The sequence below is a fragment of the Odontesthes bonariensis genome, chromosome 4 (genome assembly GCF_027942865.1).
Source record: "Odontesthes bonariensis isolate fOdoBon6 chromosome 4, fOdoBon6.hap1, whole genome shotgun sequence".
Taxonomy (NCBI): domain Eukaryota; kingdom Metazoa; phylum Chordata; class Actinopteri; order Atheriniformes; family Atherinopsidae; genus Odontesthes; species Odontesthes bonariensis.
Window position 1 is genome coordinate 25,282,576 of NC_134509.1, and position 19,207 is coordinate 25,301,782.

The 19,207-nt window shown below is 41.0% G+C and overlaps 1 protein-coding gene across 1 annotated transcript in view; it reads left to right on the plus strand.

Moving 5' to 3' along the window:
• The window catches only part of cnnm2b (cyclin and CBS domain divalent metal cation transport mediator 2b), a 54,400-nt gene that overhangs the window by 24,153 nt on the left and 11,040 nt on the right, over nt 1–19,207 (plus strand). The window contains exons 2-4 of the mRNA XM_075464498.1: nt 9,388–9,531; nt 12,505–12,642; nt 17,976–18,145. Coding sequence (XP_075320613.1) covers nt 9,388–9,531; nt 12,505–12,642; nt 17,976–18,145 — 452 coding nt within the window. The remainder of the gene's footprint in view (nt 1–9,387; nt 9,532–12,504; nt 12,643–17,975; nt 18,146–19,207) is intronic.

A 19,207-nucleotide genomic window follows, 5' to 3' on the forward strand; every position in this document is an offset into this window, starting at 1 on the left:
CCATAAATAAGCTGGGAATGGTGGAAAAGAGCACACGGCTTAGTCTCTGAAGGCCTGAATGGAAGTTCTCAGGCTTTAGGGTATTGATGGATGGGGGACAGATGGATGGATGGATGGATGGATGGATGGATGGATGGATGGATGGATGGGGGACAGAAAGATGGATGGATGGATGGATGGATGGATGGATGGATGGATGGATGGGGGACAGAAAGATGGATGGATGGATGGATGGGGGACAGATAGATGGATGGATGGATGGATGGGGACCGAAAGATGGATGGATGGGGGACAGAAAGATGGATGGATGGATGGATGGATGGATGGGGGACAGATAGATGGATGGATGGATGGATGGATGGGGATAGATGGATGGATGGATGGGGGACAGATAGATGGATGGATGGATGGATGGATGGATGGATGGGGACAGATAGATGGATGGATGGATGGATGGATGGATGGATGGGGGACAGAAAGATAGATGGATGGATGGGGAACAGATAGATGGATGGATGGATGGTAGGATGGGGCACAGATAGATGGATGGATGGATGGATGGATGGATGGATGGGGGACAGATAGATGGATGGATGGATGGTAGGATGGGGCACAGATAGATGGATGGGGACAAATAGATGGGTGGATGGATGGATGGATGGATGGATGGATGGGGATAGATGGATGGATGGATGGGGGACAGATAGATGGATGGATGGATGGATGGATGGATGGATGGGGACAGATAGATGGATGGATGGATGGATGGATGGGGGACAGAAAGATAGATGGATGGATGGGGAACAGATAGATGGATGGATGGATGGTAGGATGGGGCACAGATAGATGGATGGATGGATGGATGGATGGATGGATGGGGGACAGATAGATGGATGGATGGATGGTAGGATGGGGCACAGATAGATGGATGGGGACAAATAGATGGGTGGATGGATGGGGGACAGATAGATGGATGGATGGATGGATGGATGGTAGGATGGGGCACAGATAGATGGATGGGGACAAATAGATGGGTGGATGGATGGGGGACAGATGGATGGATGGATGGATGGATGGATGGATGGTAGGATGGGGCACAGATAGATGGATGGATGGATGGATGGGGGACAGATAGATGGATGGATGGATGGTAGGATGGGGCACAGATAGATGGATGGATGGATGGTAGGATGGGGCACAGATAGATGGATGGATGGATGGATGGATGGATGGATAGATGGTAGGATGGGGCACAGATAGATGGATGGATGGATGGATGGATGGATGGATGGGGGACAGATAGATGGATGGATGGATGGATGGTAGGATGGGGCACAGATAGATGGATGGATGGATGGTAGGATGGGGCACAGATAGATGGATGGATGGATGGTAGGATGGGGCACAGATAGATGGATGGATGGATGGATGGATGGGGGACAGATAGATGGATGGGGGACAAATAGATGGGTGGATGGATGGGGGACAGATAGATGGATGGATGGATGGATGGATGGTAGGATGGGGCACAGATAGATGGATGGGGCACAGATAGATGGATGGATGGATGGGGGACAAATAGATGGATGGATGGATGGATGGATGGATGGATGGATGGATTGTCCTACTTAGGATCTTTGCCAAATGACAGGATGAAATAAGCCTATTAGAAATATTCTTCTTGAATTGCTCCTCTGTTGAATTTCATCCACAGAATTCATGTTATTTATTACTAAAACCACCATTTCTCTTAAAATTAAGAGTTGTGTTCTTTCCATATATTTTATATTTCTAGCTTTACATTTGGAATAAAAATGTTTCTTACTTGATCACAGACATCGAGACACTGAACATCCCCCAAAGAATGAAGCTTATTGATTTTTGATATTCTCCTTACATTTTCATTCCACTCCCTCCTGTAGAATCACTCTTTTGTTTTAGTTGAAATGTGTACAGTCTTTGATAGATTTCTGTGACCCTCCGTGGATGCAGTCACGTTTCACAGGATGGTAATTGATTATGATGAACTGGTGATAGGGAAACTCATCTGGTTTGGTAATGGTAATTTGCATCAGCATTTTAACAGTCTAAAGTGATGATGAACACGGTAATTGTCAATCTGGGCGTGTCAGCAAGCTGATGCTAACCTTTACCTCATGGCACTCCACAACTTTATTATGCTTTTTTTTTTTTTATTTCTGCATGAATATGCTAAAGCATCATCAGATTCCCACACAATCCCTAAAAGTAGATATACAGAAATGAGAAATACTTCCTTTATCATTTAGTCATGTTGAAAATTGACCTTGAACAAATGAAGATGAACCTCTTTCAGGCTCATGTTTTCAACTTATCCATGTTAGATCATTTAGGAGGCGCACGACCAAAAACATCAATGATAAAACATCATCAAAGGTCATCAAGCACCTGCATGTAAAAAATAAGCCAATTTATTTGAACTTTCTTTCCCTATATTATATCTTACCTTATTTTCTTATATTTTCTTATATCTTATATGTGTGTGAATGAGGGAGAATGTGCACAGTCTTGTCTTTTATGAGAGCAAGTTAATTTTGCTGTGTGTAGTTTGATTGATTGAATTATGCTCGCATGTTCACTTTCAGTTGGTCCCAAACTGATCTTGGTGCTTTTCGCATGCTCCAAAGCATAATTGGCACATAACAGTAGATAATAACCACAAGGGCATACTGTACCCCTCATTTATATAAAAAAAAATAAATAAATAAAGCCTACAGCCCTATGAAATATACAGAGCTGTTAGGCTGTCCGGTTTATGAAGGTGTAATAAGTCAACAGGAAAAATCCCAGTATCAGTAAGATGTAAGAGTGTATATGTAGTGGGAAAAGGAAAGAGGTCCAATAAACTGTCCTAGTGGAGCTATAACTGTAACTGGACCTAACCGCACGTGTCGACACTCTGTGAGTGTTGGAAACAACAACTCAGTACCTGAACTGATTATGCACCTCCTGGTATTGTGCCTCTGCTGCGATATTCTTGAGGGAAACAAAATAATCCTCTCTGCATGTGTGTGTTTACGTCACCCAGTCACAAGTGGAAACTCGAAACACCGTTTACTGTACGAGGCTAATGACATAACTATTACTCCAAGAAATGTTCAAACAAACGAGCAGTTTGATGACTGAACGGTTTTTAACATAATTCCTAAATGGGTGAAACTGAAAGTGAATTGACCCCTGGCCTTGTTGTGTGCCTGTGTGTTGAACTACCCAGCCTCAGACCAGCTAAACAGCCCTAGATGTCAGGCAGCAGTGGTGGGTTATAGGACCCTAGACAACTGGTCTATGCAAGGACACGCTCTGCATGAAGCTGCTGCCAAGTTTCAGGCTCCGGAGGGTCCAGAGGGTCATCCTCCACCCTCCACCTCTAGCAAAACTGACTGCCTCTGCAGCAGCTAAGGAGCTATGAATAAACATGCTGTCATTGTCTTGTATTATTTTTATGGAAAACATCAGCTGCTTTTTTTCTCTCTCTCTCTGTCGCTGATGTGGTATTTTGTCTTTGTGGGAAACTGGAAACTATGCACCCATCTTGTGGGACAGCGAGACAAAACAATCTGGAGTGGTGCTACCGTGCGAAAGATTGTGTGTGTGTTTATTTGTATGTGTGTGTATCACTGAGGGAGGCTGACTTAAGACTCTAAGGTAGAGTGAGTTCACATGGGTGCATTATTGGTAACACTGTAGCTTTCATTTTCTCATTCATTTTCCTGGTGCTGCTGCTCCTGTGTTTGAAAACAGCTACGATTTTGCTTGTAATTGAGTGGATTTTTGTTTTAATAACCTTATTTTAGCATCACCGTCTGCTAAGATGATAATATAATGAAAAGAAGAAGCTAAGCATGCCCTGCTGTCTGAATTTTAAGAAATGGGATGTCAGACTAGCATTTATTAGACACTGAATGTTAAAGTTGTGTTGCACAGCTACCATTGACACTGTAAACATTGACCAATATCTTCAATAAACAAGAAGAAATGACATAATTGACCTCTTGTCATTCCAGATTTTTTTCTGATGCTTTACTTCCCAACAGTGCTTTGAGCTTTCTGCTAACATCAGCTTACATGGTCACAGTGACAATGTCAACATGCTGGTGATAGTTAGCTAGGTCACGTCTTCATTCAGTGTGTTAGCAAATTGGGTTCACATGTATTTGGGTGCAAGTGTGTGCATTTTGGGACAGTGGTTAGTGAGCCGAAGCCTTTCTTTGTGCCTGCGTGGCTTTTCTTTCTGGATGCTCTGGATTTCCTCTAAAACCTTTACTGTAGCGTAATTGGAGATTGTAAATTGGCACAAATTCAGTGGGCTGAAGTCCCTCACAACCATTCGCCATTCACGGTGGGACATTTGTAATAATGTAATGGCTATTGCAATTGCCTGCTATTAAACTTTACATATAAATAACCTTTTGAGTGCAATTCAAAACGTAAGCTAAAAGGAATAGAATGAAGTTACGTTGCATGCTGCCGGCTGCTCTTTCTCGTCTGTCTGTCTGCGCTGTGAGCAGCATCTTTTCATGTCTCTGTATTATTATCGGATATCACCTGCACTGATTATTTTTTCACTGCTCTAGAGGAATAAAGTAGAAGCATAAAGCTGGCTACATAGCTTGCATGTCCTTCTGGGTTTTGTGTATACCAATTTCAGGCCTCAAGTTTATAATTCACAAGCCTGCATTGGTCTATATTACATTCTAGAGGTGTGGATAACAGCAATTCTCCTGCAAATTTTCCCCTCAAAACAAACATCCATGTTGTTCTTATGCACCTTAACATCTTAGCCTGGTATGTAGTTTTTCTGATCGGAGTCGGTACGATCAGTCTGTATGGTTACAAATATGTGGGTTTTGTGTGTAAGTAAGTAAGTAAGTAAGTAAAATTTATTTATATAGCACTTTTCGCAGAAAAGGATTCACAAAGTGCTTCACAGTGAGATCAGAATAAAAAACAAGGAAAAAAAAAAAACACTGAACACACAGCTACACATACACATCAAAACACAACATCAAACATAAAACAAAATGTCATAAAAAACCTTCACCTTAACTAAAGGTCTGTCTAAACAGCAAGGTCTTCAGCTGCTTTTTAAAAGGCTCCACAGTAGTCTAGGCGGGATGAAATAAAAGCATGGATGATCATCTCCAGTTCCACCTTTGACACTAAGGTTCTCAGCTTTGAGATGTTCCTCAGCTGGAAAAAGCAGCTCCTGATCAATGTTTTTGTGTGTTGTTGAAATGACATGGCTGAATCAAAGGCAACACCTAAATTCCGGAGACTCGACTGGGTGGATGAGCCAAGGCTTCCCATGTGGTGGCTAATAAGTGGGATCCGGTTTTCTGGAGCAATGATCAGAGTCTCTGTCTTGTCCGAGTTTAGTTGGAGAAAGTTTTCACTTAACCACTGTTTGGTACGTCACAGAGGTACCCAGTGGAAGATTTACGACACACAAGCCAAATGGATGCAGAAAGAATTACTCTAGTCATTTTTCTGAGCCTTATACTCAGTATTAGCAGCACTGTAGCAAATGTCACCACACAATTGTTCAAAGACCACAAGCTAGTATGTCTTTGCTCTGACGCCATGTAAAGAAGTCAACTTCATTGTCATCGTCATCGGGCGAGAGGCGGGGTACACCCTGGACAGGCTGCCAGTCCATCACAGGGCCACACACAGAATAATGAAACAACCACACACACAATCACAATCACAGTCACAGTCACTCCTAGGGACAATTTAGAGACACCAATTAGCCTAACATGCATGCATGCATGCATAACCTAACGTCCATGTTTTTGGACAGTGGAAGGAAGCCGGAGTACCCGGAGAGAACACGCAAACTCCACTCAGAAAGGCCCCAGCCGGGAGTTGAACCTGGAACCCTCTCGCTGTGAGGTGACCACACCACCGTGAAGCCCCTCTAATCGGTTCTATTTGGTCTTAATTCTGAAAAAAATGCAACATTAGTGTTACTTGGAAACTTTGAAATTCAAGGATTACTGATGTGATTGAAGTTTATAAAAACTCAGTCGTGTTACTAAATGAAACAAACGTTCAATCAAAACATTCCTTGTTGAATATATCAGCTACTGACTTCCAACATGCTGAACGGTATAAATAAAACATTATTTTCTTTTGCATTCTTTTCCATGGAATTTGTGAAATTTCCATCTCTTTACATCGCAGCCCGTGGGACAGACTCTAGAATAAACAGCATTCAACTTTACATAAACACGCTTTTCTCTTGTCATTTCCATTGAATAGCTTTCCACTCAGTTCGATCCTGTTTGGGTTTTTCTTCTTTTAAACTCACGACCCATGCTGCCACCCCCGATGCTTTCACAACAGCGCCATCGCTGAGAGTTAAAGTCACCTCCTCTGCGTGGCTGAGGGGCTGATGGAAAGTATACTCCACAGACATCCTGATCGGATTAATTCATCTTGTCAAGCAAGCAACTTGTGCCGTATCATTTGCGTGGGAAGTGTGCCTGAGCACGTGGTCGCTCGGAGAGCAGGACTTATTGTGCTTAGTCTCAGAAATGTCTTCCACAGCTTTATCAGTATGCTTACATAAAGGTCATAGGTCGGATCTTGTTACCTGCCAGACAGATGAGGTTAAGGTGACACACATTCCTATTGGTTGTTCCTCATCTTCTGATAAAGCTGAACCAGTTTTTCACATGTGTGGCAGATGGAACAATAACAAGAACACTGCGTTCTCTCTGAAAGGATAATCAGTTAATGTGCTTACTTTTTGTTGAGAGGTGGTATTGATTGATGTCTTTAGTTTGTATCTGTCTGTCTGGTTTGTGTTACATTGTCATAAAATGAAATGATAGTTTCACATGTGAAAATCTCTCAGGAATATTTGGATCTAATTTTCTTTGGATATGAAACATTCTGTATTCTTAGATACATTTAAAGATTTGTGGATTATCAGGTGTGAAAGTGTGTGTGTCTTACTTTTTCTGGAGCACTCGACTGTGAATTTGGTCATGTGAAAACAGGTGCATGTAAACGGGAAAGTTCATCTTTCTTTCTTTGGGATCTGTTGGTGAGCCAGTTTCAGCCGAGCTTTAGCTGTCAGACAGATGGCCTCACATTTGACTCTAGAATAATTTGGTATACTGAGTAGTTCATGGTGGACTCAATGACTTCAAGGTGCCCAGGTCCTGTGGCTGCAGAACAAGCCCAGATCATCAGCCCTCCACCACCGTGCTTGACAGTTGGTATGAGGTGTTTGATTTTCTCCAAACGTGCTGCTGTGCATTATGAGCAAACATCTCCACTTTGGTCTGGTCTGTCCAAAGGACATTGTTCCAGAAGTCTTGTGGTTTGTTCAGATGCAGCTTTGCAAACCTAAGCTGTGCTGCCATGTTCTTTTTAGAGAGAAGAGGCTTTCTCCTGCAACCCTAACAAGCCATACTTGTTTAGTCTTTTTCTAACTGTACAGTCATGAACTTCAACATTTAACATGCTAACTGAGGCCTGTAGAGTCTGAGATGTAGCTCTTTGGGTTTTTTGCAGTTTCTCTGAGCATTGCACAGTCTGACCTTGGGGGGGATCTTACTAGGACATCCACTCCACAGCAGATTGGTAACAATCTTTAACGTTTCTGTATATATTTTTCAGATATGGAGAACCTTTCTAATTTTAGAATGATGGACTCATGTTGTTTGGAAATGGGTTTATAATCTTTTGTAGGTTGACGGGCTCCTAGAAAGCTCCATGCTTCATGATTGTACTATTGCATGTTTCAGAAATTGGAAAAATATTTCTTTACAATGAGGAAAAAAAAATAAAATTCGTAATTAAATTAGTTGATATATGCTCAAACCAGCGATAAAGGCGACAGGGTATGAACAGGGTATGATTTGTTTATAGACCTGACATGAGTGCAGTGGACGCCATGACAGAGAAGTAAGTGTGCATCGATCTGTTTCACTGTGCTGTGTTGTGCTGGCCGCTTCATTTCACTCTCCTTCCCTTGGTAGTTCAGAGTAATTGCATGCTCAAGGAATTCTGAGGCCTCACTGCTTTAACCCATGAGGCTCCATTAATGTTTGTCTTTGCTAAATCCAACCTCTCAGTGACAGAACAATATGCTGAGAAATCCATTCACACCCTCACAGAAATAGCAAGACTGTTAGGTAAGGCTTGTATGTCGCCTTACATTTACAGATTCCTCATCTCAGGGCATGTCTGTGTTTACATTATTAATACGTCTCTCCGGGGAGCCAGTCGATTGTGATAACTTAAGTGTGTTTCTTCAAACCATCAGTTCTGCATCTCACTCTCACAACATTCTCAAATTCAGGCTCTCAGCCTCAGTCCAATTCACACTGGTGTGCTGCAATAGTGTCGTGAAGTAGCAGGAGCTGCAGTGCAATAAAACACTCCGGATGATCAGCTAGAGGTCCTTTGATTCTGTGCCTGCACCAAAGCAGCCAACACATTAGCTGAACCAGCCTCAGAGCATAGCGATGTACCTGCTTTTACTAAAAATAAACACCCGCACGTACTACCCCGACACGTGCACACTGACATCCTCCATTTTTTTTAACATCCAGGTGTATCTGCATGCAAACGGCCCATTTTGAGACAATCTGATCACACAGCGGAGGTTTGCCCAGTCTGCTCCTTTGCTCGGTGAGAATATCGCCAGGGTGGAATGGAAACTTCATTTTGCAGGGGCTAATATTAGCCCCTGCCTCTGGAAAATTCCTTTTAAATGATCACAAGCTGAGAAAAGGCAAAGAATTTGTTTAGTGTTTTTGCCTGAAAGTCTTCTCTGAATACACGGCAGTTTGTTTCTCTTTTTTTTTCAGATGGTACAGCACACAAGGAGGGTCCTGGGAACACAGATGTGGAGGCAAGGAGGGCCAAAGGGGCTGATATGATGAAATTTAGAGCTGTCTAACTGACCGCCCCGTCTGTCCATTTAGCTGGATGTTATTTTCCTTTTTTTTTCCCAGCGCTGTTAACGGTTTGACACTTTAACTACCACGTCCTGCATTGCTGGTCATCTATCTAAAATAAAAAAACAGTTATGCCTGCCCGTTGTGCGATTTGGACTCATTTAATACTTCAAAGCAACATCAGCATCATGATGCCCACAACCGTATCTGATATTTATTGTTCCTATTTCACCAAAAAAAAAAGAAAAGCTATTAAACATATATTATTAGTTCACAATACATATCAGATTTGTTCTGTATAGATTGAAGTGGCCATCTGTGGTTCCTCCTGTTTGTCCCACAGTAACCTCGTGTTCACTGCCTGAACTATGTTTAACTTTCTTTATCATTATATGACCCTAAGTTCATAACCTGTGTGTCTATGTTTTGTTAGGAAAATCCCACCTGGCCATAGTTCAGAGGGTGAACAATGAAGGCGAAGGAGACCCTTTCTACGAGGTTCTGGGAATTGTTACCCTGGAGGACATTATTGAAGAAATCATCAAGTCAGAGATTCTGGATGAGACTGACTTGTACAGTAGGTTCTCCTCTCAGAGCTCACAATCCTAGATGTAGTATGTTTTATTTTAAAGGTGTTTTGGGCACAAGTGACCTCTGTTCGACAGTGGGTAGACAGGAAAGGGGTCAGAGAGAGTGGGAAAACATGCAGAAAAGGGCTGTAGGCTGGGACTAGGGGGGCGGCTGCGTCGAGGTACTACAGCTTCTGTATATGGGATGCCTGCACCACCAGTTGACCTATACTGCACCCCTATAAATGTAACGTTAACAGCAAACTTCCTGACAGTGACCAGTGAGCTGTAAAGTGTTTCTCAGCCTCAAACTGCCTATACAGAAGGACATTGTTTGTTGCTGTCTAAAGTGAAACTGGTGGGTATGGAATCAGATCTGTGCCAAACTTTAAATATCAAACAAAAGTAAAAAAAAAACAAAAAAAACTGTAATATAATAATGATAATTCAAAGGTAAAAATGAGTAACTGCAAACAAAATAGTTTTTGTAAAAAATATTGTTCTTTGTCTGACGATAAATCCTTTTATTATCAGTTGCTTCCTTCTTACTGATGGAGACCGTCATCTTTGGAGTTAAGCTGACAGATCTCTTCTTTACGCTACCTGGTTGTTTTGATTGCAATTCTGGCACAAATGTTTTTGAGTTACAACTCAGTGCCTCAGACATTGCCCAGTGTAGCCAGTGGACTTTCCAGCTTTGTACTTGTGGGCTGAACTCCAAAAACCCATAGCTAAGTAACCAAATGGCTAGTGAACAGATAGGCTTTACTGCAAAAGGCTGATCTTCATTCCTGGTTAAGTGCGTGTCATAACAGTTTTGTTATAAGCATGAAAATAAGCCATGGAAATCAGTCACAGTGAGCCATCACTCAGTGGAGCTAATTCATCCGTGTTTTAAGTATCTTTTAACTCTTTCTATGGGGCAATTTTGTGGGATGGAGCTGGACCCAAAAAACCATAAGATGCAGTCGCAGGGAGGGTAACAATCAAATGATATAGATAAAAAGTTATCTAATGCCACTGTTAAAAATTAAGTTATAGTCCAAAGATTGACTTTACTTAAAAGTTGAGACGACAAAGCATCTAAAGACAGACATATGATCAATACTCAATTGTTAAATCTTGTAGGAATCCAGTATAGCTAATTAATAGCTGATTAGAGCCTAGTTTCCAACAACATAAACCTGGAAAGTCTGCTAGCTACGCTGGGTGCCATCCGACATCTGAGCCGTCTTTTAAAAGGGGGAATCAACCCCTTTGTGTCGGAAATGCAAACAAAAGATCTGATGACAGTCAGAGTAAAGGTCTGATCAGTGAGGATGAAGCTGAGGAAACTCATCAAAGAAAGGATGTATTATAAAACAACAAAAGAAACAACAAAACAACTTTTTGTTTGCTTAAGTTAGCCTTTCTGTCTTTCAGTTTCATATTTTTGTTTGATATTTAAGAAATTTTTATTTGGTTATATTGGCACAAATATGATTCCATTCAATGTTGGAGGACAGTAAAGTCCTGCGCTGCTGATGGCCACCATGTGCAGGCTCCAAAACCTCTCTGTGTCCATACGTTCGTCCAATCCTTCTTTTGGTTTTGTTTCTTTTGTTTCAGTTCCCAAGATCTGTTAAAAATAACCAGTTTCACCATCAAAATAATAATGATAAAAATTGAATCACCTAAAAATTTATCTACATGGCAATGATGTCGTAGCTGGGCCAATGTCATAATCTTTGGCTTTAGAATCCTGATGGGGTGATGTGTACCTCATGCAAAATGTAATTTTATGTTGAAGCAAACGCAGACTGCAAACATTCTGATTGGCCAGTTTTGTATCCAATGTGTACATGTTGCAAATAGAGCAAAAAAATCTTGGACTTGCTTTTAAATCTTACTAAATAACCATTTTCTGTCGGTTCTCATCGTTCTGCCCGTCCACGTACAGACGCAGCTGTCTTACCCACCACCCTTTCCAATGTATTCCCTTTTTTCTGTGTTGCTGTAATTAAAAGTATAAGTTACTGTTGCTGTTGCTGCACATGAATTAGTTACAATTATTAGTGTTATATACAGTAATTGTTTGGAGTACACAAAACTCCATTCAAGTCACCATTCACTAGCGTTTGGATGTAACTTGAGGCTGACGCAGACACGGTGTCACACAGATAAAACTGCACACAACACTGTAGGTCGCTTAGGTAGATCATATCATAAGCATGTAAATCCAATGAAGAACCAAGCTCAGGTTAGCAGCTGATGAGCATCTTGTTAGTAGTTTATCAGGAATTGGTGAAACCAAAAACGAACAACACAGTGAGATTCTTTAATTTATGATAGTGTTACGTCCCACCTCTGTGGGTTTTTGCATTGAGGTGACAAACTTTCTCATTACACACAGTTGTGTACATAAAAAGCTTGACCGTGCGAGCTTTAAATAATGTCCCCTTGACACTCCATAACTTTGTGTGACGATGTGTTAATTGTGTTTTGGGATTATCTCTCTTGATGAGGACATAAAGCTCCTGATGTATTGCATTGTTCCTGTTTTGTTTGCATTTTTACATCCAGAGAGAAAACATTTTAAGTCCTAATTTATTTGTTTAAAGAAATTCTTGCAATGTATTTACCCCTTTGTCATGTCTCTCACCAAACTACACTCGTCTGTTTTGTTTCACCCCCAGTGGTATAAGTAAGGGCCCACATACATGGAGTACGTGCCAGTCTGTTTGTTGCCCTAATACATATGGCTTTCGGTAATGTTAAGAATGTGGTAAGAATGTCGTAACAATGTAGCTTCCTATAGCTCTCCTTTTCTGAGAAAGACGCCACTGCTTTGATTCCAGAAAAGGCAATAAGCTTTGGGTAACTCAAGTTTAGGCACCCTGTGACCCTGGACGACGGGCTCGGTGTCAGTGGTGTGTCTTGGACTGATCTTTTACTGATGGAGAAAAAGTTTCAGGTTGTGACTTTTCATTTTCCCTCCTCAGCTGACAACAAGACGAAGAAGAAAATCACCCATCGGGAAAGGAAGCAGGATTTCTCGGCCTTCAAGCCTACTGACAATGAAATGAAGGTTAAAATATCACCTCAGCTTCTGCTGGCTACCCTGCGTTTCCTAGCAACAGGCAAGTGGGGCTGCGTTGCTGCTTGACTTCCCCCAGTGTGCCCTCAGTCCCTCACTGTGGGGAAAGTTGCTGTGTGTGTATATGTGTGTGTACAAGCTGTTTTGTGTGAGCATGTGCCTGTATGGGCTCTGAGTTTTGGGCAAGCGGGTGTTAGGGAGGAGGAGGAGTGAGTATGTGTGTAGAATGAGTATCCGTTGTAATATGTGTGTGTGAGGGAATGAGCTGTGTGAAGACTCACAACAAGCGTGTTGGTATGCATGTGTGTGTGTGTGTGTGTGTGTGTGTGTGTGTGTGTGAAGAGGTGCAAGGCTTCTTGGGAGCGCGGCGCGGGATGTCTGCAGACTGTGCACAGAACCAAAAAAACGCAGGCGTTTATTTGCTTGCATGTCATGCACTGAAGGTTACACATTGCGATCTTCGCTCACAGCTTTAAAAACACCACCCTGTTTGCTTACACTCGTTCCTCAATGACATCACGTCCAGCATTTTTGGCCTATGATCGCAGTTCTCACACAAGTCGACATACTTTTGTACTTACTAGTGTAAAATGTGGAATATTTCACCAGCTTTCCCTTGGGAAATGGAACAGGCAGCAGAATAATCAAGTTCTACTACAGCAGCAGCTTCATTGCATTTGGATTTGCTTCAGAACTTTGACCTAGCAGCTAAGCGTTGATTAAGTTCCTCTAAAGGCTATTAGAGAGTTTAGTTCCTCTTGGTGGAGCCTGCAGCCAGCTGACACATATCACCGCCACTGAGTTGAAGGAGCTGATTGGCTCAACAGGTGGTTAAAGCTGACCAGTAACTACTGGGATACTTTTTGAAAAAGTTTTAGTTTCTTAGCTCGGCGAGATGACGTAGCGGCTTTTAAAATACTAGCAGCAGGATATTTATATTCTGTGGTCATCTAAATATCAAAAACAACAATATGTTGGTCTTGTTAGTGATTTCTATCCTGAATACATGCCTCTTTAAAAGGATGTCCTCATTTCATTAATCATTTTTTCACATGGTGATTTAAAATAGTCAGTTTAGTTATATTAAAAAGTTTCAAAATAAGAAATAAACAGAAAAAATAGTTTAAAACATACAATACAAAAGTGTGAATAAGAACCAGCCGATAGGATGAGGCATGGTAGCTGAAACATGCTTACACTTCATGTTCCAGTCAGGAGCGTGAACCTTGAAATTGTAGCCTTGATATTAGCTTCTGGTCCATTCCAACACATGAATGACAGTGAATTAATCTAAAGGTGATAAACACATGAGTGGCCATCTCAAGATCATTTAAACTTCACCAAGAGTCGAAGAGAAAGCTGGCTTTAATGACAGATTTAACAGGTAAATCCATAAAAACACAAGAACAACACAGGGATTCTTCATATATGGAATATTAATCTGTAGTGCTGCCTGATAATAATGATAACTTTATTCATTCGGCAGCTTTAAAGCTATAATGTGTAATATTTCACGGATGTGGAAACGGAAAATGCGAAGCTGATGACATGTCCTTCTACAAATCCCGTAGTTTTAAAATAGCGGAGCAACATGGAGACATTCATTGGAGTGTAACACTCTTATGTACATTCGTATGCTGAATATAAAGAATATAAGAACACTGCACTTTTGTGATGGAGGTAATTAATAACGATTGAGGTAATACTTGTGAATGATAAGACTCAAATTTGTTAATAGACAACGTGAAATATTACACATTATGGCTTTAAAATCAGGCGTCCACAAAGGCTTTGACAGAGGCCGGTTACTCAAAACAGAAAAGCAGCAAAGAGTCCAACAGGGGCAGGAGACTGTTAAGGTAAATTCAAGTTATTGTTAAAACCAAAGAGGGAAAACAAAGACACAGAATTGCAACATGCAAAATTAAAGTAATAAAACAGTAAAGATACAATTTGCAGTCCTCCACCACCTCCACCTCTTTTCCCAGGATTGAGATAGACTTCAGCTTATATATGCTCCTAAAATTCACAATCATCTAATCGTCTCCCTTGCCTTTTTTTTTTTTAAATCATTATTATTCCATCACTGATTCACCTGAGTATTCAGTAGTCTTCAGATTATTTCTGGTGATGACAGGGCTCTGAGTTGTAAGGGAAGTCTGACGTGAGCAGAAAGTGACAGCGCTGTCCTCTGCTCTGCATCTGTGGTGCAGACGCACAACCCTCCGGTCCCAAACTGTGGTCAGGTCGTCAATAATCCAGGCAGTTGGGAAGGCGTCCTCCTCTATTTTCTGGAGGTATTTACAAAAAACACAAACACACTTTGCTGCTGCTTTCTTAGCTAACTGGAGGCAACAGAATGACTTTTATTTTCACCCGAAAGGAGGGAGTTACTAAAGATTTTGTCAAACTGAAGACTTCTTTGATGTTGGAGTGTGAGAGCTGCAGTTTTATTCTTTAGATGGGTCATAGCTGAAGGAAACAGGATTAAACAACTGTGGTCTGACCCATGATTTCTGACAGTGGACGACACACGAGCAGACCGGGGACCAACAACACGGAACGTTTAATGGACAGTGAAAGAGAGATTTTTCTTTTTCATTTTTTTTTTCACAACGTCTGGTTACATTTTAGAGGTTAAACATTCAAGTACAACATAACTGGAGTCTATGTTGGGTAAAAAAGCGTCCATTTGCTGTTGATTTGCAGTTTTGCCATCATACGTAACAGTTTCTGTCTCTGAGTCCAGTGGATTTGCGTCGGTGGTGAATTTTCCTTCCAGTTTACAGTTATTATTTATTCATCATCAATAAGAAGATACAAAGTTGTCTTTTTGTGTTGATTTTGAGTTGAACTGAGGAAAATGTGCCTTTAAGCAGGTGACATCTGAATGACCTGTGTCAGGAGAAATCACTGTTTGTTGTCTGCGTAACTGTGAAAAGATGTGATGTCAAAGGCTTTGGCCAAGTTGAAGACTGTAGATAGAAAACATTTTATTGGATCTACAATTATAGCCCACTACAGGTTTTATTAGTTGTAAAATATCAGAAATTAGCTGTGATGACTTAAAAGGTTCCCACACGAGTGTAAGAATGAGTTCTTGATGCTGACCCAGGTTTTAAAAGGGTCAGTTATAATGAAAACTGGGTCAAAAGGTGCACTCAGATCCAAAATGATTAAAATTGCAGTATAAGCCACTAAAACGAGGGCAATGGTCACCTTGATGGGGCAGTTTCTGTGCTTTATGACACTCTAAATCTAATCATGACACATAACATCTTTTTCTAAAGCCGTGAGTAAAACGGAAGTCTCAGTGATTGCACGAAAGCGTTGAGCACTCTGTTTTGTCAGGGACTATTTTCAGAGACAGCCTTGATTTGTGAGAAACAACAATGTGAGAACTGACAGCAGCAGGATGGTGCGTGTGGGATTCACTGAAAATAAACTCCAGTGTCACCAAGTTCAAAGCTGTGGCTCACTGATGTGTTTAAGTTGTTTTAATACAGGTCTGGCACAAAGAAAGAAAAGAATAAGTTCATACAGCATGTGTACAGCAAAAATACTTAAAGAGGTCATATTAAACATTTTCCCTATTCTTTCAGCGTGTTATGGAATTTGTGAATATTGAAGGTCTGCAAAGTTAGAAAACCCTTTTTCCTCATCAAGTAGAATAGTTTCCAAACAGAAGAAAATGCTCCTGAACTGTCTGAAATGCCTAATTTCGTCTTCTTTTCCTTAATGACATCACAGTGAAACACATTTAGCTAAACATTCTGCCTCTTGGCTAGTTCGTCACACCTTGTACACAAAGAAGGATTGTGTGAGATTCTTTCAACCAACCAAACCTGATAACCAGTCACACCACAGCATTCCTCCTAGTTTCAGACCAATCTAGGCGCAAACAGTGAAGAATGGGTAGCTGCCATGTTCTCCAGTTTGCAAACAGCTGACCGGAGTTGATAGGACCTTCGGGAGGGGGGCCTTACAGGGACAGAAGCTAAAACATTATGTTTCAAATGGAAGGTGAAGGGGGGTGCGATAGCAACTTACTTTAGGTGGTCGACCGCTTGATGGGTTTGGCTTAATATGTAGAAACGTTCTGGCCAGTGCACACCGTGTGTGCACAGACGCTCCACATATATTGTCAAGGTTGTGCCATTCAGTGTAACTTTAAACATTACTGCTTATACCATTCCAACATGTTTAACAACCGGGCAAAGACGACCCAGGCAGCAGTGCCACTTGGAGACCTCTTGTAGGGAAAAGTTAGCAGAACAATAAAAACAAACACTGATCAGCCATAAGTAACACTGCCCATGGCGTTACAATGCAGTTCTCTGCTGGGAAAACCTTCATTCTGGCGTTCACATGGACGTTACTTCTACATGCCTGTGTCTGCGTCTCCTGTCGTGATGAATCATCATACCTGTGTTTAGTTCACATTAAGTTCAGTGAAGTTTTTCAGCATCTCTTTGGCTGCAGCACTTTGAACCACTGACATTTTCACATATATCTCACATGATGACAATCTGCTCCTATGGTCATGCACCCTCCCTCCATCAGCTGTTACCTGGCAGCCAGCATCACTTTTACACTTCTTATAATAGTCTTTTTTGAGTTTTCCAATGATGTTTTTTTTTTTCATTTACATGACATCATTAAGATGTGAACACAAATAGTTGATATTTGAATGAAAGTAAACTCAGATTTCTTTATTCATAGATAAAGAAGTAAATCATTTGTATGTAAGAATATGTTCAAAATGACTTCCTTGACTAAGTCAAGTTTTAATAAAACAAAATAGAAACCAGGATTTTCATTCTAATAAATCATTATTAATGCGTTTGACTAAAAAAATCACTAGTTCCCTGTTGAAATCTGTTTTCTAAGTGAGTCTCATTTCTCACTTTCAACAGTATCGAAGAGGTTGGTTTGTTGTCAACCTGCTACTACCTTTTTTTTATGCTCCCAATTATTAAGACTACAAAATCAAACATTGAAAAGAATGTTAAGCTGTTATTGTGTTACCCTCCTCAACTAAAATTACAAACCTAAACAAGCATAAGTTGCAGTGCTGCAGGAGAGAGAAGTTCAAACTTCTTTCCCACCCCCACACAGCTGGCCAGAATCAGCATAAAATGGGTGTGTCGGGTCACTGGTTTAAGAAAGTGGCAGAAATGATTGGGCACAGACCCTCTGTTCACATTTCTAAAGCTGCAAGAACAGATCAGACACAAGCAGCAGAGTTAGATTTTGATTAAAATGATCAACTCCATGTATGATTATGAATGTGATTCAAGCCATAAAATGTCAGAAAAAAGTGAAAAACTCATCCCAAAGTAAACCGTTTGTCTTTTTCTCTGTCTGTCTGTTTAGAGGTAGAGCCGTTCGGACCGGTACAGATGTCAGAAAAGATTCTGCTGCGCTTGTTGAAGCATCCAAACGTCATCCAGGAGCTGAAATACGATGAGAAGAACAAGCGAGCAACAGAGCACTACCTCTTCCACAGAAACAAGCCCGTGGACTATTTCATCCTCATTCTGCAGGTGTGAAGACATGCTCAGATGGAAAGGGGAGGATACACCAGTAGTTCAATTAGAAAAAGAAAAAAAAGAGGTTTCCAACATGTCTATCACTGATTTTCAGCAGAATAAAATTATCTTATTTTAGGGTCAAGTTACCTTTACAGCTAGAATATACGTACATAAAAACATTTTATAATCACACCAGCTGCACAAACAGCACTACACTGTATAATCCCACTAAATAAGTTGCTGTTAGCACCACGAGCTGTTGTTTTCCTTGGTGTGACAGTTTCGCCACAGTTTGGTCATCGGTCTGACAGAGCTGTACTGCAGGGGTTTGTTCCCACAGAGGCCACGCATCCTTTAAAGGTATGCAAGGCATGACTGAACTGCACAGCAGTTTGGATTTATAATAGTGAAGCTAAACAGTTTATTAATGATAAAAACTGCCTGACTTAAGGGATGCAACTTTTCAAAGTACCACGTACCGCAGAGTTTATAGTGGAGCTAGTTTTAAATGCACAGAGTCTTTAAAATCCACAAAATTCAACTGTAGAGTTTAGACATAAAAACACAAAACTCAACGAATCAAAACAACGTATAAAAACACAAATAATTCCCAAGTACGCAATGATGCGATTAGTAAAGTTTTTAACAGGGAAGTAAATGTTTCATTTGTCATATAAGTTGACTGCCGGCGCCACATCATATCTGATGTGCTTAGAGTATACGATGAAGATACCTGCTGCATCTTAGTCCAATGCGACTGATTCTAATTATCACGGACAGTACGTTTAATGAGCTGACAGGCTGAAAGTTATACCATTATGTTTACTAGTTCGCTTTGATCAATACGTCCCCGCGTGCCACGTTCCAGATGCAGGTTGCAGCAGCAGACACACTCTGCAAGCTGATCATCCTAAATTTCTTCTGCTCCCAATACCATGGCGACAACACTGATGCAAGACTACTGTTTTCAAAAGTACCCCCATAATTCTTTCACTTACCTTTCATCAGGGGTAGCAGAGAATCACACAGTGTGGGATCTGGGTTATTCAAGCATTTATTGATTCATTTGATATT